The sequence below is a fragment of the Schistocerca gregaria genome, chromosome X (genome assembly GCF_023897955.1).
Source record: "Schistocerca gregaria isolate iqSchGreg1 chromosome X, iqSchGreg1.2, whole genome shotgun sequence".
Taxonomy (NCBI): Eukaryota; Metazoa; Arthropoda; class Insecta; order Orthoptera; family Acrididae; genus Schistocerca; species Schistocerca gregaria.
Genome location: NC_064931.1, coordinates 744015942 through 744038148, shown reverse-complemented (window position 1 = coordinate 744038148; position 22207 = coordinate 744015942). Strand labels below are relative to the sequence as shown.

General features: G+C 40.2%; 1 protein-coding gene across 4 annotated transcripts in view; it reads left to right on the top strand.

Moving 5' to 3' along the window:
- LOC126299012 (integral membrane protein GPR155) overlaps positions 1 to 22207 on the top strand; it is a 157391-nt gene that overhangs the window by 60789 nt on the left and 74395 nt on the right. For all 4 annotated transcript variants that reach the window (XM_049990648.1, XM_049990645.1, XM_049990647.1 and 1 more), the window contains exons 3-5: positions 10612 to 10901; positions 16778 to 17067; positions 19331 to 19452. In XM_049990648.1, the coding sequence (XP_049846605.1) occupies positions 10612 to 10901; positions 16778 to 17067; positions 19331 to 19452 (702 nt within the window). The remainder of the gene's footprint in view (positions 1 to 10611; positions 10902 to 16777; positions 17068 to 19330; positions 19453 to 22207) is intronic.

The window sequence follows — 22207 nt, the reverse complement described above, 5'->3', positions numbered from 1 at the left end:
CAGATGCACTGGAAGTACTGTAGTCGAGTTCTGAGCAAGAGAGCACTAGGATGGACAACACAGATGTTAGTACCCTTGTAGGTGTCCACATACATTCGTCCACACTTGCAAAGTTAGTCATCTGTCCTTATATTCTTTGGTTGTTGTATCCCACAGGATTGGTCATTTCTCCACCATCGAAATCAAAACTTCTGAATCAATACTGAATTCAGCACTCGTCATGAAAACCAACAGCTGGCACTGTAACATAACACATATGCTGGAGAAGGCTGTAACATAACACACTTGTTGAAGAAATCCCAGCCAGCTAAGATCTTAGAATCTTGAGAGCATGAAACTGTTGTTCGGTCATGATGGCAAGGGTCTGGCCACCAGCTTGAGCAGCTCCAGAGAATTCCTAATCCAGTTGTGTTAGCTAGTTGGTACAAAGGACTGGTTTGCACAAGTACAAGGCAGGCAATTTCATGTTCATTAGGGAACACTGGTGGTCAGTATTCTTGACCTGTGCTAAGAACTGAAACTACTTCTACTTTTAAAAGTGAAAGAATATTCAAGTATTAAAGACTCGAACTAATCTGAGCAGTCATGATACTTCTATTGAAATACTGATATCTGCGATATCTCTAATAACTTTGAAGTTAGATCTCGAATGCAAGCAAATCAGTTGAGAATTATTTGAAGCTTAATAATGAGTAAGCACTGTGCATGATCTCAGCAGACGTTGTATCAGGCTACAGCATTGCACGCTAGCTATTTGTCATGAATGCTACATAGCCATACTCAATCTAGTATTAAGTTTAACATAGATTTAGTGTGTACCAGGATCAGATCATCATGTCTTCCACATGAAAACAATCAATGAATCCAGTATGATACTTCCATCATCAATCATCCATGCATTCTACTTGTTAATTATTTCTTTAATGCTACACTGTGTGGAAGTACATTATTAATTACTCATATGAGATTACTGAATGTAATATGCAATCTGTTAAGTAAGAGCATGGTTGGCATTACACACAGATGGTAAAAGATATTGCATTAGTTCTTTCACAGCTCAATAGAGGGAACCTTTGTCCTTCATACATTGTCCATAAGACATTAGTTTACTTTGAATTCTTGACTGAGATACACAAGAGAGATGAATGCAGCTTATGCATCAAGTTTTGTGGTTGTTTTTCTCTGTAGTCACCACAAAGGTCCTAAAATGAGTCATTCCACGGCATCTAAATATTTGGGGAAATCAGAGTCATTTGTACAAAAGTAGGTAACATATTGTACACTGGTTAAAAATGTAAAGGACTTTGAAGAACATGTGTCAGTTGGTAAAGTGACTCCAAAAATGGAAAAATAATTATTAACCTTTTTTTTCTTTTTGGGAAGCCCATTCTTAACATTGCGTCAAGCTCCAAGTGAATACACAGAAAACTTGGTTTTCCAGCATGCCTCGGAAATGACAAGAAATTATTGATGCTGCAGATGACTGGATGCATTATTAATCAAAATCATTATTTTTGTTCATGTAAGATGTATGTATATGTCTTAATTTGTTGTAAAATACAGTTTTTTTACTAATTAACCTAATCATGAACTTACTTCACAGACTGTATGTTATCTGTTCGAATCAGAAAGAACAGAGCTTTTATATAATGTAACTACTGTTGTTGTAATAGTATGAAGCAAAGCATACTGGTTCATTTTACTAAGCATTCCATTTTAAGAAAGACTAAGTAGGAAGGCAGGCAGACTGTAGCCCATTGGATGCGGACCTACATGCCGCCGCGTGTCTTATTGGCACTGACCAGTGCTGGAGGGTTGAATAAGGCTGATTGGGGCTTGTTCTCCTCTCTCGCCACTATCGCACCTCCTTCCCATGACACCATTGATGCGGTGGTTCAGTCGGTCACCACCGGCATCGTTTCTGCGGCGGCATCTGCGATTCCCTGTTCATCCGGGTCCCCTCGGCGGAGGACTGTGCCTTGGTGGGCGCCCGAGATCGCAGAGGCGATTAGAGATCGCCGGCGGGCTCTTCAACGCCATAAGCGGCACCCGTCCTTGGAGAACCTCATCGTTTTTAAACAGCTCCGTGCCCGTGCCCGACGCCTTATTCGCCAACGGAAGCAGGAGTGCTGGGAACGGTATGTTTCCACCATTAGCGTCCGTACCTCTGCATCGCAGGTTTGGGCTAAGATTAGGCGACTCCATGGCTATCGGCCGCCTGTCTCTGTCCCTGGGCTTTCGCTGAATGGAGTGGTGTGTCCTGACTCCGACACGATTGCGGACCGGTTAGCAGCGCATTTTGCTCAGTGTTCCGCATCTACGAATTACCCACTGGCCTTCCGCTCCCGGAAAGAGCGGTTGGAAAGTTGGAGGCTTTCCTTTCACACGCGCCACGCGGAGTCGTACAATGCTCCTTTCAGCAACTGGGAATTCCAGAGTGCACTATCTGCTTGCCCTGATACGGCTCCTGGGCCAGACCGCATCCACAGCCAGATGCTGAAACACCTCTCTGTGAATTGCCGGCGACGCCTCCTAGATGTTTTCAACCGCATCTGGGTTGAGGGTGTGTTCCCGTCTCAATGGCGAGAAAGCATCATCCTCCCCGTGTTGAAACCTGGCAAGAACCCGCTGGAGGTGGACAGCTACCGCCCCATAAGCTTCACCAACGTTCTTTGCAAGTTGCTAGAACGTATGGTGAGCCGGAGGTTGAGTTGGCTCCTCGAGTCTCGAGGCCTTCTGGCTCCGTCTCAGGGTGGGTTCCGTAAAGGCCGCTCTGCCGTCGATAATCTGGTCTCCCTAGAGTCTGCTGTACGTACAGCCTTTGTACGCCGCCAACATCTGGTTGCCGTCTTCTTCGACATGCGGAAGGCGTACGATACGACTTGGCGATATCACATCCTGGCCACACTTCATGGGTGGGGTCTTAGGGGCCCGCTCCAGATTTTTATTCAGAATTTTCTGTCGTCTCGTTCCTTCCGCGTGCAAGTTGCTGCGTCCCATAGTTCCTCCCGGGTCCAGGAGAACGGGGTCCCACAGGGGTCTGTCCTCAGTGTCTCCCTGTTTTTAATTGCGATCAATGGGCTCGCTGAGGCGGTGGGATCGTCCGTCGCAGCTTCGTTGTATGCAGACGACTTCTGCCTCTACTACAGCTCCGCTGGCATTGCAGTTGCTGAGTGCCAGCTGCAGGGCGCTATCCGCAAGGCGCAGTCGTGGGCTGTAGCGCACGGCTTCCAGTTTTCGGCCGCTAAGACCTGCGTTATGCATTTCTGCCGGCGTCGCACGGTTCACCCTGAGCCACGCCTTTACCTTGACAGTGAACCTCTTGCTGTGGTAGCGACGCATCGGATCTTGGGACTGGTATTTGATGCCCGGTTGACTTGGCTGCCTCATATTAGGCAGCTTAAACAAACATGCTGGCGGCATTTAAACGCTCTCCGTTGCCTTAGCCACACCGGATGGGGTGCCGATCGGTCCACCCTTCTCTGGCTGTATCAAGCGCTGATCCAGTCCCGCCTTGATTATGGGTGTGTGGCTTATGGTTTGGCATCGCCATCAGCATTGCAATTGCTGGATCCCATCCATCACTGCGGGATCCGACTCGCCACAGGAGCATTTCGGACAAGCCCTGTTGACAGCTTACTTGTGGAGGCTGGTGTTCCTCCATTGCGGATCCGGCGCGACTGACTTCTGGCCGCTTATGCTGCCCACGTTTGTAGCTTGCCAGGGCATCCCAACTACCGTCTCCTGTTCCCGCACTCGATCGTCCATCTTCCAGACAGGCGGCCCCGGTCAGGGTGTACGATCGCGGTTCGCATCCGGGCTCTACTGTGTGGGATTGAGTTTTTTCCTCTCCCGCCTGTTTTCCGGGCCAATCTCCGTCTGCCCCCTTGGTGTGTGTGCCGACCATGCATTCGGCTGGATTTGGCACAGGGTCCGAAAGACTCGGTCCCTCCTCCGGCCCTCCGCCGCCGCTTTGTTTCTCTCCTTGCCGAGTTTCCCGGATCTGCCGTGGCCTATACCGACGGTTCGATGGTCTCTGGTCGCACTGGTTACGCTCTTACTCTAGAGGATCATTGTGAGCAACGGTCGCTGGCACCCGGGAACAGTGTATACACTGCCGAGTTGGTTGCCATCTATCGCGCCCTAGAGTATATCCGCTCCCGCTCAGGTGAGTCCTTTGTCATCTGTAGTGACTCCCTGAGTGGTTTACGAGCTCTTGACCAGTGCTTTCCTCGTTCCCGTCTGGTGATGGCCATCCACGAGTCGCTCCATGCTCTTGCCCGTTGCGGCCGCTCCATGGTCTTTGTTTGGACCCCAGGTCATGTCGGCATCCCGGGCAATGAGCGGCTTGACACGCTGGCTAAACAGGCAGTGAGTTCACCGGCTCTGGAACTCGGCCTTATGGAGTGTGATCTCCTGTCGCTTTTGCGCCAGAAAGTGCTTGGTGCCTGGGGTGATGAGTGGCGCACCCTGCCCATGCCCAACAAACTTCGGGCGGTGAAGGAGACGACCGGTGTGTGGCGCTCCTCCATGCGGGCCTCTCGGAAGGACTCTGTCGTCCTCTGCCGGCTGCGCGTTGGCCACACGTGGCTGACGCACGGCCATTTGTTGCGCCGGGAGGACCCACCGCTATGTCGCTGCGGGGCAGCTCTGACGGTGGTCCACATTTTGGTGGATTGCCCGCTTTTAACAGGACTCAGGCAGACGTTTGCGCTGCCTGATACCCTCCCTGCCCTTTTATGTGATGACGTTGCTATGGCGGACCTCGTGTTGAGTTTTATTCGGGCAGGGGGTTTTTATCGTATGATTTGAGTGTTTGTCCTTTTATTTCCTGTATTGACTTGGGCCTTTGGCCTGTGGTTTTAAACTGTGGGTTTTAATGTCATTTGGTGGTTGGCTTTTCCTTATTTTCATGGTCGGCCAACCACCTTCACACTCGGTGTGATTTTAGTTCCGTTTGTCTGGTCTTTGTCTGTCTTTCTTGTATTGTGTCGTCCCTTGTCTCAGTTCTCCGTTTTTAACGACTGACAGTTTTTATTTCGTGTGATTTTATCGTGGAACAAGGGACCGATGACATTAGCAGTCTGGTCCCTTCAATCCCACACCCCAACCCCCCAATCATGTTCTCTCCTTGGTTTAGAAATGACTCCATTAGATGCAAAATGACACACTGTCCCAATAGCTGGTTGTCTGGTCAGCCTACTTCCTCACCAATCTGTGAAAAGACAAAACATGTCACTTCTGCAGGTATTCAGAACATGAGTCCATGTTTGTCAGGCTTGTTTGCCATGAACTAAGTAAACCCACTCCTTTCTTTGCTTGGAAGTAATTGCTCATCAGTTGCAATCTTTTCATCAGGACAGTAGTAGTTTTGCATGAACCTGTTCCCTATTTCAGAAATAAGCATGAACTTTTCAGCAGGAAGCATTGAGCTCTGGATGTCTTTTCATTGAGGCAAAGGAATATGATAAGTTCATAGAAAATGGTCTTTCATCATTTTTATCCCTGATAAAATTAGGCCTATAAGAATGTGGACAAATGTCATCCACGAAAACGCCTTAAATATAAAAAGGACCTCTTGGCATTAGTGATACCAGTCATTGTCTCCAATTTCTCAACATTACAGTCCAAATGACGTTTTTGTTTCATTTTGAGCATATGGTTCTGTGTGTTTTTTTAATGATATGCAGCATTGATTCATCAAAAAGAAGTCAGAAGTCAGTGATAATGCGATCATCCACTCAGTGGCAGACAAATGCAGTAGGCTCTCCTCTTTCCTGTAGGACATGCAAAGCAGTCCTCCTTCCAGGTGATGAAATGTTAATGACCACCCTCATTCTGTTCAATCCCTAGCTACCATCTTCACTGTTATATCAGTTGACTCATGAGACTGTTGTGGAAAGAAATGAAATGGATAGACATTCCTTATGGTAACTCTTTATTAGTCTCTCTCTCTCTCTCTCTCTCTCTCTCTCTCTCTCTGTCTCTCTCATCATGTGAACCCGATAAGTCACTTTCTGATTCACTATCTGTACCAAAAATCTCTTCATTAACAAAACTACACTGACACAACATAATAGAAAATACATGTTACAGGGAATAAAAAGGAAAAGGAACAGTAAACAGTAACTGGTGAGCTCAGTAACAACAGCAGCACATGAAATATGATTGAAAAGTTATGTCAAAATGTCCAGTGTGGAAACCATTGTGACTGTGTATATCATCATTCAAGACAGTGACTGTTAACCAAAGCAATATCAAAAGCAAGTACTTATATAAATATATTATAAAAAGGAGTTACATAAGGGATCAATTGACTCCTTCTGCTCTTCTAGATATACAAAGTCTGTTCAAAAAAATTCCGGAACTTTGTTCACAAATTTTTTCTACACTTACCTTTCACTTACTGTGCATGGTCTCCTTCGAAATACTCTCCTCCTCAATTGATACACTGCTCCCAACATCATTTCCCCTTCCAGAAGCAGTCTTGGTTCGCTTCTAGCTGGATTTTGTGAAGTGCCATTGCGAATTTTCTTTTATCTCTTCTATCATTTCAAATATTTGTCCTTTCAATGGGATTTTCATCTTTGGAAGTAAAAAGAAGTCAGCAGGGGTCAGGTCTGGAGAGTATGGAGGATGAGGCAGGCCAGTGATTTCATTTTTTGTGCAATAATCACACACCAACAGGGATGAATGTGTAGGTGCAATATCATGATGTGAGAACCAATTGTCTGACCACATTTCAGGCCGTTTCCTTCTCACATTTTCTCACCGGTTCACAGCACATCTTGATTGTACCATTGATTAACAATTTCTCCCTGTGGCACAAATTCATGATGAACTAATCTTTCAAAGTCAAAGAAACTTATCAGTATGGCTTTTGACATTTGATCTAATCTGACTAGCTTTTTTCAGTCTTGGAGAACCTTTCCGACCCATTGTGAAAATTGAGCATTGGTCTCAACATCATGACCATAGACTCACAGCTCATCGCTAGTTATGATTCTCTTAAAGAACATCTCATTCTCATTTGCATGATCCAAAAGCTCTTCACAGATTGCAAAGCGAAGGTCTTTCTGGTCTTGGCTGGTGAGCTGTGCAATGAACTTGGCGGCAACACAATGCATTCCAAGATGCTGCGTTGTGTATGATCCACCTGAAATGTTTCATTCTTCTGCTATTTCTGTGAGTCAGTCTGTCTTTGATTTGCACACACAATTTCATTGACATTATTGACGAACACCGTCAGTAAATGTCTAAGGGTGTCCTGAATGAGGGTCATCTTTAACTTCTGTGTGACCATTTTTAAACCATGTGAACCATTTGTAACACTAAGTACAGCTTAAGCAGTCATCACTGCAGGCTTCCTGAATCATTTGGTGTGTGTCTGTGAAGGTTTTCTTGAGTTTCACGCAAAATTCAATGCATACGTGTTGCTCCTCTAACTCTGCCATTTTGAAATTCGCAGACTGTGTGACACAACATTCTACTCAATACAGCACTGAAAAATAACTAACAGACATACCACAGTGAAGCTTCCAGCAGTTGCACATTAAGCACAGGTGTATGCAGGGATGCCAACTGCATTTCACTACAACACACCATTGGCACAAAATCGTCTTCCAGAATTTTTTGAACAGGCCTCGTACTCCATGAAATATTCATGAAATCATGAAAATTCAGGTTTGGTAGAAAGATTTTAAAAACTGAATTCATTATTGCAGAGATAATGACTCTTAACTCCTTTTGATGTTCTAGTGTTAAATGTGTAAAGCTGATTTTTTATTTATGGAATAAAATATAGCAACTATTCCTTTTTAATAACACTATTACCAGTTTTGAAGGCTTATTCCTCTCATCGCCAAATGGTATTAAAAGTATAAAAAGTTGTTTACGTATTATAAATATTAGAATCACTTTGGTACACTTTGGTACACCCAATTTGTTAAGCATCTAAGTGAGAAGTTTATAAAAGTTTGTGAAGGTTGTTGGAAGTTGCTAAGTGCCCTTATTCTCAAATACTGGATGGTTAAATTTTGGGCATATGCGTGCCATCAGTCATGTTGCCTCAAGACAAACACACAGTTTCTAACTGCAATACTTGTCTTATTGTGTTACATTCTTAACATAAGATTTTACCTATTAATGAGTAGATTACGACAGGATTCAAATTTATTAAATTTGGTCAACAAATAAACAGAATATTGAAAATTAAATTTTTGTTGCCCCTGGAAGCCATTATAAAAGCAATCTATAACTGATTCCAGGATAGTCGCCTAGTATTATAGGTATTCATATTTTTTTTATGTACATGTTTCAGCCTTGACGTTTCATTTTGTGATAAAATATTTGAATGAATGAGAATGATATGTCATATTCTGTGCATGATGTTTCCTATCTACTACATAGGAATATTTGGGAAATGATAAATTCTGATCATTAATAATTACTTTGACTCTGCATTGCATAAGAAGATCACTGTGTTATTGCCAGTTGTCCTGCTGTGCTGAGTTATAGACAAGGAGAGTAATGAAACTTCCTGGTAGATAAAACTGTGTGCCCGATCGAGACTCAAACTCGGGACCTTTGCCTTTCGCGGGCAAGTGCTCTACCATCTGAGCTACCGAAGCACGACTCAGGCCCTGTACTCACAGCTTTACTTCTGCTAGTATCCGTCTCCTACCTTCCAAACTTTACAGGAGAGCTTCTGTAAAGTTTGGAAGGTAGGAGACGGATACATCAATGTTTTTATTTCTCCATGGATTTTAATTCCTGCTCCAAATTTTTCTTCAGAACCATGAACCTTTCGGTTGGTGGGGAGGCTTGCGTACCTTAGCGATACAGATAGCCGTACCATAGGAGCAACCACAACGGAGGGGTATCTATTGAGAGGCCAGACAAATGTGTGGTTCCTGAAGAGGAACAGCAGCCTTTTCAGTAGTTGCAGGCCAAGTCACTTTGGGACAGAGAATTGTGTGTCCTCCTCCTCCTCCTCCTCCTCCTCCTTTTTTAATGTCTTATCTGAAAATTACCATAAGCAGTTAGTCAGAGAACTGACTCATGAGGGTATCATCTTAGATGTGCTGGTTACAAACAGGCTCAAACTTTTCAACTCATTTCATGCAGAACAGGGAATCATTGATTGTAATGCCCATTATAGCATCACTGGCTGCATTGTAAATAGAAATTTAAAGACATGTAGGAGGCTAAGTAAGTGTATAACAGATTTCAGTTTACCTGATCAGTAACATCAAACATTTATCTTTTTGTTGATATAAATGTACAGATATCAAGATTATTGTACAGTATATCATACAGGTATGTATTGAGCAAAAATTGTGAGGCCTGGGAAAAGCCCACTGTGTTCTGACAGCTTTGTTAAAAAGCTGTTTCAGATGCAATGAGAGCTTCGTCCCCGGTTTGGTCTTGGCTGTACAGGGTGTACATAAAGTACGGGAACACTTCCAACTATTTATTACACTAGAACTAAACATTGTACAGATGTCATATTTTGAAGAGAAACTCTGAAATTTTTTTTCACAAACATTCGATCTGCGAACCCGGCAAACGTTAATACGCTAATCGAATTCTAGCCGTACCCGCCCCAACATGGCATCGTTGATTGCGACAGTCGCTTCCCATATCCTCTCTCGGAGCTCTGCTACATCATGTGGTAGGGGCAGTACATACACGAGATCTTTAACGTGTTTTCAGAAAAAAGTCACACGGAGTGAGATCCGGTGTTTTTGTCGAACTCCAACACACAGAAAGCTCGCTCCGCACCTGAACTCGGCATGTTTGCGACTACCGCTGACTATCAGCAAATTACCAAACTACACTGTGGTGCTATACATGCAAAAGAACTTTCAGGGTTTCTCTTCAAAATGACATATGTATGATATCTGTACAAGTTTTGGTTCTTGTGCAATAAATAATTGAAAGTGTTCTCACACTTTATGTATACCCTGTGTAGCCAAGACCCTGTAAACAAACGAAAACTGAATGAAGCAAAAATTAACAGAAGCTGAACTGTGCATGAAGTGTTTAATGAATTCAAAAGTATAATTGTATCTATCAAATTCCTGAAAAGTTTTAGTTGTACGTTAAATCAGTAAATGGATTAAAGCCGTATGTAAAGAGTCTCAGTGACTATAGTGGCACTGAACCACAGGATGACAGAGAAAGACCAAAATACTGAATTCCTTTTTCTGAAACTGTTACACTGAGAAAGATCATGTTGAAATTCCCTCTTTCAATCATAGTATGACTTTCAGAATGACAGATATTGAAGTAAGTGACCACAGAACAGCAAATCTTGACCAGATGGGATACCTATACAGTTCTACGTACAGTATGTGATAGTACTTGATTTTCTTCTATTAGCAATCTACTTTAGGTTGCTTGAGGGACAAAGTGTTCCTAGTGAGTAGAAAAAAGTGCATCTTCTTCAAGTATTCAAGAAGAGTCGTCAAATCGAAGACAGTTAATCTCCTTATACCAAATGTTTCGCTACCTGTTGATAATTGATTGTTGTATATGTTCCATTGAATGCTTCCTTTGTTTCATTAGTTTGGTCTTGTTCTGTATCTGTTTCATATCTTGTTGTTCCAGGTATATTGCAGGACGGCAGAATTTGCTATCCCAGGCAGAAACTAAAGGGTTGGATGCGTTTGTGAGAGTTTTCTCTTTGCCAGCTCTTATATTTCTGTCTTTAGCAGAGCTTGACCTCCGTACGGTGAACTGGACGTTTTTATTGTCAATACTGGTGGCAAAGAGCATTGTATTTTTATTAGTAGTTATCATCACATTACTTATTAGTCGTCCTGTGAACCCTGCACGGGCAGGGCTCTTCGCCATCTTTTGTACACAGAGTAATGACTTTGCAATTGGTTATCCGATAGGTAAGTTTTATTTTTAGTGAAAGCTAATATTTTAATTATAAATGTAGATTTTTGGTTGTTCACTGTATGAATGGTCTGCAACAATGAGTCGTGAGGGTGACAATGTGTTATTGAGAGTGTACTACCAGAATTAGGTGATGAGTAGTTTTTGTGAAATTATTGTAAACGTATTTTTGAGTCTGTGAAGAGAGAGATTGTGTGGGAGGAAACCTGACACTTTTAGTGATTCTGATTGTCTTAGTCTGTAATTCAAATTTCTTATGCACACTTTTCAGCTGTTCTCACCTTCTAAATTTCTAAGACCTCATCCTCCAAACCACCCATGTCACTGTCTTCTTCCATATTTTTCTGGGATGTTACAGCAGGGGTGGCCAAGATTTTGGAGCACAGGCCAGAGTGCGCAGCCGTGCTTATCATTTCCCCCCTCTGCCACACCATGCTATCTGAGCGTGAGGAGGGGGAACTGGGGAAAACAGTGAATGTGCCACATTTAAATGGCAGTGCCGTCGCTTTTATATTTCACATTTCTCAACAACATAGATCACAAACAAAACAAGTTTTCAGTATTAATGAATTACTTTTGGCACACTGAAGACATATTATGATTTTTACCTGGTACCAACTATCAACATACACAAACACAGACAATTTCATAGAGTTTTGCACTCAGGTTGCCACATAATTGTGATTTATTAGCTTCATAATTGAAAAACAGTCTTTCACACAAATATGTTGGTCAAAATATTATAGCACTCTTGCTACCTCATTTTGGAGACTTGGAAAATCTACTTGAAGAAAGCAGTGTATACGTCCTGGAGAGTTTTAATGTGAAAAGATTTGTCATTGCACCTGAAATTACCTCACATGTCAGTTAGTTACATCTGCATGTGCACAGGGTGCTTTCACCTGAAATGACAAATGGTCTCTAAAACAAATGTAAGACTGACAGTGTCCTCAAAACCTTCATAGAATTGTCCTTTTAAATCTTAAAGGTAACAGTGAATTTTCAAACCTCACACTTTCTGTAATGCCAGTGAGTTTAGGGAACTGGACTGTATTCTACAATATGATTTTCATTTTAAATGCATCCCTATCCAGTCAGAAAGAAGAAAACTTGCAGTGTTTTACTGTGGGCAATATGTGGTCAAGTCTACTTAAAATGCGAAGTCTGCACTCCATTCCCGATATTTTAATTTTTGTTCCTGCACTCCTTTTTCCTTCATAAATTCAACAATAGTGAGTTTGAAATAAAAAAATCATTACAGGCATGCCTGTTGACGTAATAAATGTACTTTGCAGTAATATATGAAGTTTCCATACTCTTCTTTCATTTCTATTGATAGCTGTTGCAACTGATGATGGCATAAAGGGTGAAACTTAAGGAATTTTACTATTCATACCACCAATTTCTTCAAATGCTCCATGCCTGCAAATTTAGCACAAAGTACTTCTTGTGGTACAGAACAATGAACCCCTTCTGTCGATCATTGTAATTTTGTGCTCTTTCATTGTCATCTAAATGTTTAAATTCTCTCTGCATGGTACTATAATGTTATTTCATAGCAAATAAGCAGTAGCCGTTGCTTACGGGAATTGAGAATTCTTGTCTCTTTCTTCTGTTGTTCCCATTCATTTTAGAAGAATATGAGAATAGATCACTAGACTGCCTCTTTTTGTGCAAACAGTCACTAGACCTGTGAATGTCCTTCATACCATGAACAAATAGCAAAAATTAAACAGCACTGCCACCACAGTTCTGCTGAACTAGTAGAGTTGTGCCAGCCAAAAAATGCTGCATTGCAATGTTAAATGAAATGTTGTGCTGTTCTGGGTTCTTCTGAGAAGGACCAAGCAAACCTGAGTGACAGACTGGGCCTTAGCATGCCTACGGCCTCCACATGCTGCACACGTGAAATCTGGCATGCTGTGGTCGGCCCTGTGTTATATTTAGTTTGTGGAGAGTTAAAAGGGAAAACCATTTGAACTTTGTTCTGTTTAATCATGAGGCAGGGATATGAAAACCTCTGAGCTGATTGAATATCAGGCATCCAGTGTTTTCAGAGTGTGATATTCATTAGCTGATGAAATAGCTGGAAAGGAGTTAACCGAGTTACAAAATATAATAAATCGGTTGATGCTGTATGTTTGGACAGTGTCTGCATTTGCTTGGTGATCCAATGCAGCAGCAGATCAAGAAAAGCCAAGAAAAGTTCAGTATCTAGGAGAAATTTCAGGTGGAAATTGAGAAAGGCTTTTGCAGGAATCAGCAACAAGTTTACTATGCAGTAGAACAACTGAAGTAGAGTTGAGGAGGAGAATACAATGTCGTGTAGATATTTGGATCCATGCCATTTGGTGAATCCTAATTTAGTGGAAGCTGATAAATTTTCTTTAGTGCATGGAGTAATATTGATAGCAACTCTTAACCAGAGAAATTTCATCTTGTCGAGCCATTGCTCTTGCGAGGTTATTGTGTGTGAAATGGTGTCTTCTAAAACAAGACACAAACCCCTCCAACTTCCGTTGCCTATAGCCAGTGAGCCTCGTATCTGTATGAAGATTGATATGAAAGTCTATTGGTTTAGTAAAAGTCACACTGTCTACTGATTTATATCTCTATACATGTTGAAGAAGTAGAGATCTTACACAATTCAGAGAATTGGGTCATCTGAGAATAACAAATGAAAATTCTTCCACAAAAGCATAGTGGCTCTCACAGAATATTATGAACAAGGTAGTGTTGTCATGAATAATTAGCAGCATGTGACTCATTCTATAAAGGTATTACGGATTTTTTAGTTGTACAGGGTGGTAACTGCTCAATTATAGGTTTAGAATCAAGACAGATTTTTTTGAAGCGTGATTCACAGTACAAGGAGGATCCTCATGCGTGATTTGGTGTTGAATGATAATCTTCATATCTGACATCTCTCATTATTTTGAATATGAAATGTATGTATATCATTCTTCATAACTTTATTGAATCAGATCTCAATTGTAACTATGAAATAGACTTTAAAAATGCTGTGACATTACTCAGAATTATTCATTGTTTTTTTGTGAATTTCTTTAGTGTTTCTTGTTAAGGCACATTTTGGGATTATCCCATCATCTCATGATCTGATAAGTAAGCAAAGTCTCTTTTTTTTACATGTGGTAGATGTTATGAGTGTCTCTAATTGTAATTACAATGAAACAACAGTCAAGTGTTCCCAGAATGAGATTTTCACTCTGCAGTGGAGTGTGCGCTGATATGAAACTTCCTGGCAGATTAAAACTGTGTGCCGGACCGAGACTCCAACTTCGGACCTTTTCCTTTCGCGGGCAAGTGCTCTACCAACTGAGCTCCACAAGCACGATTCACGCCCCGTCCTCACAGCTTTACTTCCGCCAGTTCCTCATGGGCAAGTACTCTACCAGGCAAAGGCAAAGGTCCCGATTTCGAGTCTCGGTCTGGCACACAATTTTAACCTGAACAGGAAGTTTCATACCAGCGCACACACTGCTGCAGAGTGAATATCTCATTCTGGAAACATCCCCCAGCCTGTGGCTAAGCCATGTCTCCGCAATTTCCTTTCTTTCAGGAGTGCTAGTCCTGCAAGGTTTGCAGGAGAGCTTCTGTTAAGTTTGGAAGGTAGGAGATGAGGTATTGGCAGAAGTAAAGCTGTGAGGACGGTGGGTGAGTCGTGCTTGGGTAGCTCAGTTGGTAGAGCACTTGCCCGCGAAAGGCAAACGTCCCGAGTTTGCGTCTCGGTCCGGCACACAGTTTTAATCTGCCAGGAAGTTTCAGTCAAGTGTTTTATTGTAATGACTATTGTAACATCTACCAGATGTAAAAATAAATTTTGCTTGCTTATCAGGTCATTGGATGATGGAATAATCCCGAAACACGTCGTGACAAGAAACGATAAAGAAATTCACAAAAACAGTGAATAATTCTGAGCAACTTTGCAGCATTTCATAATTACTATGATAATAGTTGCATTCCTCTTTCGGAATTTCCAATCCAAATTGGGTCTCATTTGCATTCTTATGTTTCATCAGATACCAGATTCTGCCTTTCACGTTGTGTGTGTCTAAATTGTGAACATGTAATTATGGATAAGTTTTCCTAGTCCATACTGTTTCTAAATCACTAGAAATACATTAGTCATTATATTATCACTTTTTCATGATTTTATGCTTTTATGGATGCACCGCACTATTTAGAAAAAATTACACATGCCATTTTTATTTCTATGTTTCAGTTTGAAATCTATGATGATAGATTTATTTGTTTGAACAAAAATATGTTAAGAATAGTACTCAGATAAGGGGAATTTTATTGTGTATTTTAGCTCTATATTTTGCATATCTAATCAATTACGACTAATGATAGAATTTTTTTCGTATTATGTCAGACATAAGTACAAAACATATGTTAGCTAATGTAATTATGCACCTAAGTAATGTAATGATTCTCAAATATATACGAAGGTCACTCCAAAAGAAATGCACACTATTTTTGTAAAAATAAAGTTTTCATTCTGCATGTGTGAAAGTTTTACAGTGTGTAAATACATCCTTCACACTTGTTTTCAAACTTAGTTCAACCTGTTCCTGTGATGGTGCTGTCACAGCATGTCTTCAAGATGGCTGCTAACTTGACGTTCGTTAGAAGCAATGTGCTCTCATAGAATTCCTGTGCTGTGAAAATGAGACAGTGGGAAACATCCACAAGAGATTGAAAAACATGTATGGAGATGCTGCTGTCAATCGCAGTACAGTTAGTCGGTGGGCAAGCAGGTTACGTGATTGTCCTCGCAGCGGCAGGCCTCATACTGCACACACTACAGACAATGTGCAGAGAATTGACGAGCTGGTGACTGCTGACAGACGCATCATAGTGAACAAATTGTCACGCTACGTTGGGATAGGGGAAGGAAGTGTTTGCAGAACACTGAAAGTGTTGGCGTTAAAAAAGGTCTGTGCCAGGTGGGTTACCAGGATGTTGACAGTGGCTCACAAAGAAACAAGAAAAACGGTATGCAGCGAACTTTTGGAACAGTACGAGAATGGTGGGGATGAATTTCTTGGAAGAATTGTGACAGGTGATGAAACATGGCTCCCTCATTTTTCACCAGAGTCAAAGAGGCAACCAATGGAGTGGCATTATGCAAATTCACCCAAGAAAAAAAAAATTCAAACCACACCTTCTGCTGGAAAAGTAATGGCTACGGTGTTTTTCGGTTCCAAAGGACTTTTGCTTGTGGACATCATGCCAAGTGGAACCACCATAAATTCTGATGCATATGTGATGACAGGAAGAAACTTCAAGCTCGACTGAGTTGTGTTTGACCACATCGGCAAAAGTAGGATGTTTTGCTGTTGCATGACAATGCACAGCCACATGCCAGTTAAAAAACCATGGAAGCGATCACAAAACTTGGATGGACAATAGTGAAACACCTGCCTTACAGTCCTGACCTGGCTCCATGTGACTATCATCTCTTTGGGAAACTGAAATACTCTATTCATGAACAAGGTTTGAAGATGATGACTCCCTTGTGCTCACTGCCAAACAGTGGCTCCAACAGGTTGGTCCAGAATTTTACCATGCGGGTATACAGGCGCTGGTTCCAAGTGGCATAAGGCAGTAGAGAGGGATGGAAATTATGTGGAGAAATGAAAATATTATTCCTAAGGGATGTATCTACACACTGTAAAACTTTCAAACATGTAGAATAAAAGATGGATTAAAAAAAAATAGTGTGTGTTTCTTTTGGAGTGACCCTCGTAAAAGTAATTGTGATACTGTTATTTGAATAGCCCATTCACCAGTTTAACTTTGTCTTATAAAAGTACATTAGCTGATTTTCAATTTCTAATCTTTTCAGTGGCAGCCCTGTATTCGAATGTACATCCTGAATATGCCAGTTATCTGTATTTGATGGCACCCATATCCTTAGCAATTTTAAATCCTATAGGATTTATCTTAATGGAAATTGGAAGACACAATAGCACAACATCGTCTGAACTATTTCAGCAGCATAGTAAAATATATTTGATTCTGTCTGTTGCAAGGAGCATTATGTGCAACCCCATTGTGTTTATGACCATCTTTGGAATCATTGGCAACTTGATATTTGATCACCATTTGCCATCAATTATATCTGGCTTATTAAAGGTATCAGATACTACATTATTATTAATTGCTGTAATAATTGCATCTTTAATAAAAAATGTGTGTGTGTGTGGGGGGGGGGGGGGGGGGAGGAGGGGGGGGGCTTCATGCTTTTTCTCCCCATCCTCTTGTTTTATTTCAAGTTTAGTTCCCATTTTTCAAGCTCTTGATTGCCTTCACTTCATTATCACAAGTGTGATCTCTTGTTAATCCATTGCTGCTTGTGTCCATCCCCCCTCCTCCCAATACATTTATTCCCTGCTTTTTGTCTGGTTTTCCATTATCTAGAATTTACTTGAGTTTTTAATGAGATCTGTAATTTCAACAGTTAGATTCTGTATGAAAATTTTGTGAAACTCTAATGCTTGTTGTTCATTAAATCAGGTGAACATTGAGAAAGATTGTTAAATGTTAACAAGTACAGCAGCATAACAAATAATAAACATTGTAATCTTCCAAAATCATGGAATAATAGTTGGTAGCTATGTCAAATTCGTTCTTTTACATTCAAACAGTTCATGTGGAATTTTGGACCAGATTGAATTAAAATGTGTGAAAATTTAGTGTGTAGAATATGTCTTTTTTTTTCTAGTAGCTTTTGGAATGGCTTAACCACTCAAAATATTAATTAAGGTGGCATTTACACTTTATCTTTGACATGACCAGTACAACTCAAATACTGTGTTGTATTCATTCTGTAAACAGTCATTCTAAAGTGTGTACTAGTAACTTCTAAAGAAAGAGGTCTGTGATGAAAGCCACAGTTACTTTTGTTCTACTGCCTACATAAATTTTTGATCACAAGAGGCAAGGAACAAGCTGGCTCTGGAGTCAAGAATATGAATTATTGCTTTGTTATGGTTTCGAAGAATTTGAGAAAGTCTTAGCTTCAGTTTCAATTATATCTGCACTAACAGCCCTCCAGGATCAGGATATTTATTCAACTTACGTTAGTATACTTCATTTGTGTGGCCATGATAGCACATCCATTAGACTTTATCAGGAGTGTAAGAAATTCGGAATTGGAAGAGGACCCAGTCGGGGAGACTTTGTATACCAAAACTAATCTCTGTGGTCCTAGAAGTAGTTTCCTGATCCTTGAAATGGGAGAGTGAAGAAAAATACATGTTAATGGATTGTATCTGAACCACTTTCATTTTAGTGACTTCAACAATAAATGGAAGGACTTAATGCAGCCAGTTTGAAAGTGAGCCTGATAGTCAACTATAGAAGCATTACAGTAATATAATGTGAACACAATGAAAAGAAAGTTATGCAAGTAAACAGTGAAGTCATAGAACCAGTTGACAAATTTCTTTACTTGTGGTAATTCGAGATGTGTGGATGGACATAAAAAGAAATGAACAGAAGAATAAAAATGACTTTGTATGCTTTTGGTAAATTATTAGTACTCAAAATGAAGCTTCTGATGTATCTGAAAAGGAAAGCTGACAATCAGTATGAATTACCGATTTTGACTTCTGGCAGTGAGGTATAGAACTGTAATGTGAAAACAGTTCAACAACTGAGAGTTGTGAGAAGTCTAGATATTCATGTAGGGGACAATGGCAGGAGACATTCAAGGACACAAATGTGTCATATCCCAAATATGTGAGTGGAATTCATAATTATGACTGTAATTTCAATGAAAAGGGCATGAGTGGGACATACAGTTACACAAAATGATGGTACATAACTAACAAAGTGCTCTTCTTGATTCCAAGACATAAGAAAATTATAAGATGACAGTGTAATAGAAGACAGATGACATTAGAAAAGATTCAGAAGCAACATAAATGGGTATAGCTGAAGACCATGGCCTGTCAAATATGGTTGATGGTGGTGGTGAAAAGCCTGGTATAAAATATAAGTATGCATGTGTGACTAGATAACTTCTGTAGAAGATGTACTGAGCAGCAGAGAGGTATGTGTACACACACACTCATGTACATACACATGCATAAATGAAACCCATCCATGCCAGTCAAACTATCAGGCATTTTGCACAAGAAAAGGGTTGAAGGCTAGTAGTCCACATAGGTATTGCTTGTTCACTGAAATACTGGGTAAACGAAGTACTTAACTATAGGGCATTAAGTCTCCTGATGAAGTATCAAGTTAGTAGCTACTGCTGTGTGCTTTTGTGATCTTCAATGGGAGAAAGCCTGTGACACAAAGTCAGTGTTTTTATATTTTCTTGTTGAAAGCTATAATTTACCTTTTTTGCTATGCTTTCATACTGATTTCTGTTGTTATTGTTTGACAGGTATTGGGTTCTGCATTTACTGCTGTGGCATTGTTTTCACTTGGATTGCGGATGGTTGGAAAAATGCATACTTTAAATGGTTCATCACTTCTTGTGCCTGGAGTTCTTATTGCTGTGAAATTGTAGGTAGCAACTGAGTATGAAACTATATTTTGTATTTTCATTAAAAAAAAAAAAAAAAAAAAAAAAGAAGACATTCATTACCATAGTAGTCAGATTATTGCTGTGTAATGTGGTATATTTTGAAGATTGTAGAAGCTTCAGGTAGGAAGTTCTGAAATGCAAATGTTATTTTTTCATTTAACCATGATCAGTATATTGTGGCCGCTATTTGGATTTTTATTTAACATGTATTTGAGGTATAGAATAATTACTGTATTCATCCATAGGCTACTTGGGTAGCTTGGATTGTTGAATATTATTACTCTCTCAGTCTGAACTGCTGGAGATGACAGTCATGTGTGCATGAGGTGTGCTTGCTGATTTGAATGAATGTGTGTATGTGATTCCTTTTCTGAAGAAGACTTTGGCTGAAAACTAAATGTGTAACAGTTCTCTTGTTGTGCCTGTCTGCAACTCACTGTGTCATCTTTGTTGTGAGTAACAATCGACCCTTTTCCTCGTGCTGTTGATATTCCGTCCTGAAGTCTCCATTGTTTTATCAGTGTATTAAGGTCTTTCTGAGCAAACGTTTTAGTTTGATACAGCCCTTGTGTAATGCATGAGATGTCTGACATGCCTTTCACAGTAGTTTATAGCATTTTATCAGTCTGTGAAGTATGTAGTGAATCATTCTATGATGAAGAGACTTGGTTCATGTGGTCCCACAGCACTACCAAACAGTGAAAGCTGCTAACATCAGTTATTGAAATAAAAGTCTTGTTTTTTTTGTCTCATAATGTATCTCCTCCATAACTGATAACTCAATAAATAGTTCTGTGATGAAATGCTGATCACACCTTTTGCACCATTTTCCTGTTTCTATTTCGCTCAACAGTGCAACCATTATTTGTTAGACTGTATTACCCATTTATAATGGACACACTGTCATAGGTCTCTGTAAGGAAGCATAATGCAGTGCTCTGAATGTGTCCATTTCCTCAGCGAGGGAAGTAAGCTGCTGTAGACTAGCCTAACATTATACAGGGGTCCCACTCAAACCTCCTTGATTTCAAGGACCCAGGAGAGAGAAACCACAGTAGATATGACAATGAAAAATGCACCACATTGTAGAGCATCTCAAAGAATTTATATTTCCACATCAGAAGTGCCAAGTATAGTCGCCAGACTGCAGCATGGTCGCATGAAGTGAAAATGGTGACTCCACAGCAATGCGCGCAAGCAGTAGTGCGGTTTGCAGAAACAAAATCGCATCATAGTGATAACTTGACAAAATGGCAATACCACACAACAGACGCAGTGCACACATTAGTGTCATGTAGAAAGTTGACACAGTTAAAATATCCAGTATGTATGTTTCTGAAACAGTCACATTTAGATATTGTGTGTTTACTACTGCACCTGAGATTTTAAGATACTCAGATGTTATATGGTTATTTGATGATCACAGATCTTTACAAGTTAGTAAAACAAAGATGTTAAGTGGTTGTTAATCTCACACAGATTCTTTACTCAATCTGATATAAAGATGTTGCATGATTGCTTTCCAGTTGCAGACTGGCAATTTTGGGTGGTGTGGGCTATTTAAAAAGTGCCATATAAATTTTTCTTAATCTCAGAAATTACATAACATTTTGAATACCTGCTCAGTTAGACCTTGCTACTTTGAATGGATTATAAGACTTAGGTGTTTCCTGGTTTATGAAAAATGTTGAAGAGTAATAAATTATAAAAGTATATAGAACCATCTTATGCTTGCATGTTGAGAGTACCCTAATTAGAGTATGACATCCATCTTGAAAATAATTTTACATTATGCTAAATTATCCAAAATCGTAATGGATAGCCTAATTAATTAGTGATTGGTGTCATCTGACTTGAAAAAAAAAAAATAGAGCAACAAAAGTGCAGTGTCAAAGTTCAGAATCTAGCAGACATGTAAGCAAAATATGACATGAAAGATGTAGCTCCTTAGCAACTTACTTGTTAATTATCTTGGAGGTTAATTAGTTCCATGCAAAATAAAATGTGTTACTTTAAAGTTGGAATGGAAATCTTTATAATGGTATATGTCATTTTATCCAAATATGCTTATTAGCTCACAATTTTTTTCCATTATGTACTGTAGTAAAACTTTCAGTTAGCCAAAAATTTTAATTAATTGTGTTCCAATCAAAACTGTATATCTTACTGAAATCAGTAAATCCAAATTAATCATATGAATAGTAAGTTCAAATGGAACTTTGCCTAAATAGTAATTTGAAATATTTATGTATTTGTTATATATTTTGTGTGTAACTGTATTAAAAATAGAATGAAAAATCAGGAAAAAATTTGGTTATAAATAGGGGCAGAAGACTTGAGAGATGGACAGTTTCCAACGTCCTATGTCTTATTGTCTTGTGTCAGTGACATGCACATGCTGAGAATGTGAGTACGTACTTTCAGGCTGTGGGTGTCTGCACTGATGGTAATCTGACCAAGGTACTTACCCATTACAGTTTTGCAGGTAAAACTGTATTTCTCTACCTTCCATTGATGATGGGCAGCACAACATCATCCACTGTAGAGACGTATGTATTGACCCTCTGTTCAGATCTGTTTGTTGGGAAGTGAGCGAGCCTGCAGAAAACATGAACTACGTACTGTCCATGTGGAAAGAAAAAATATATAAAGTGATATATGAAGGTATTTAGAAGGCTACTGAATATTTCAGTAGACAGTGTGTTTGTACTTTACGAAGCCACTGAAAAAGAA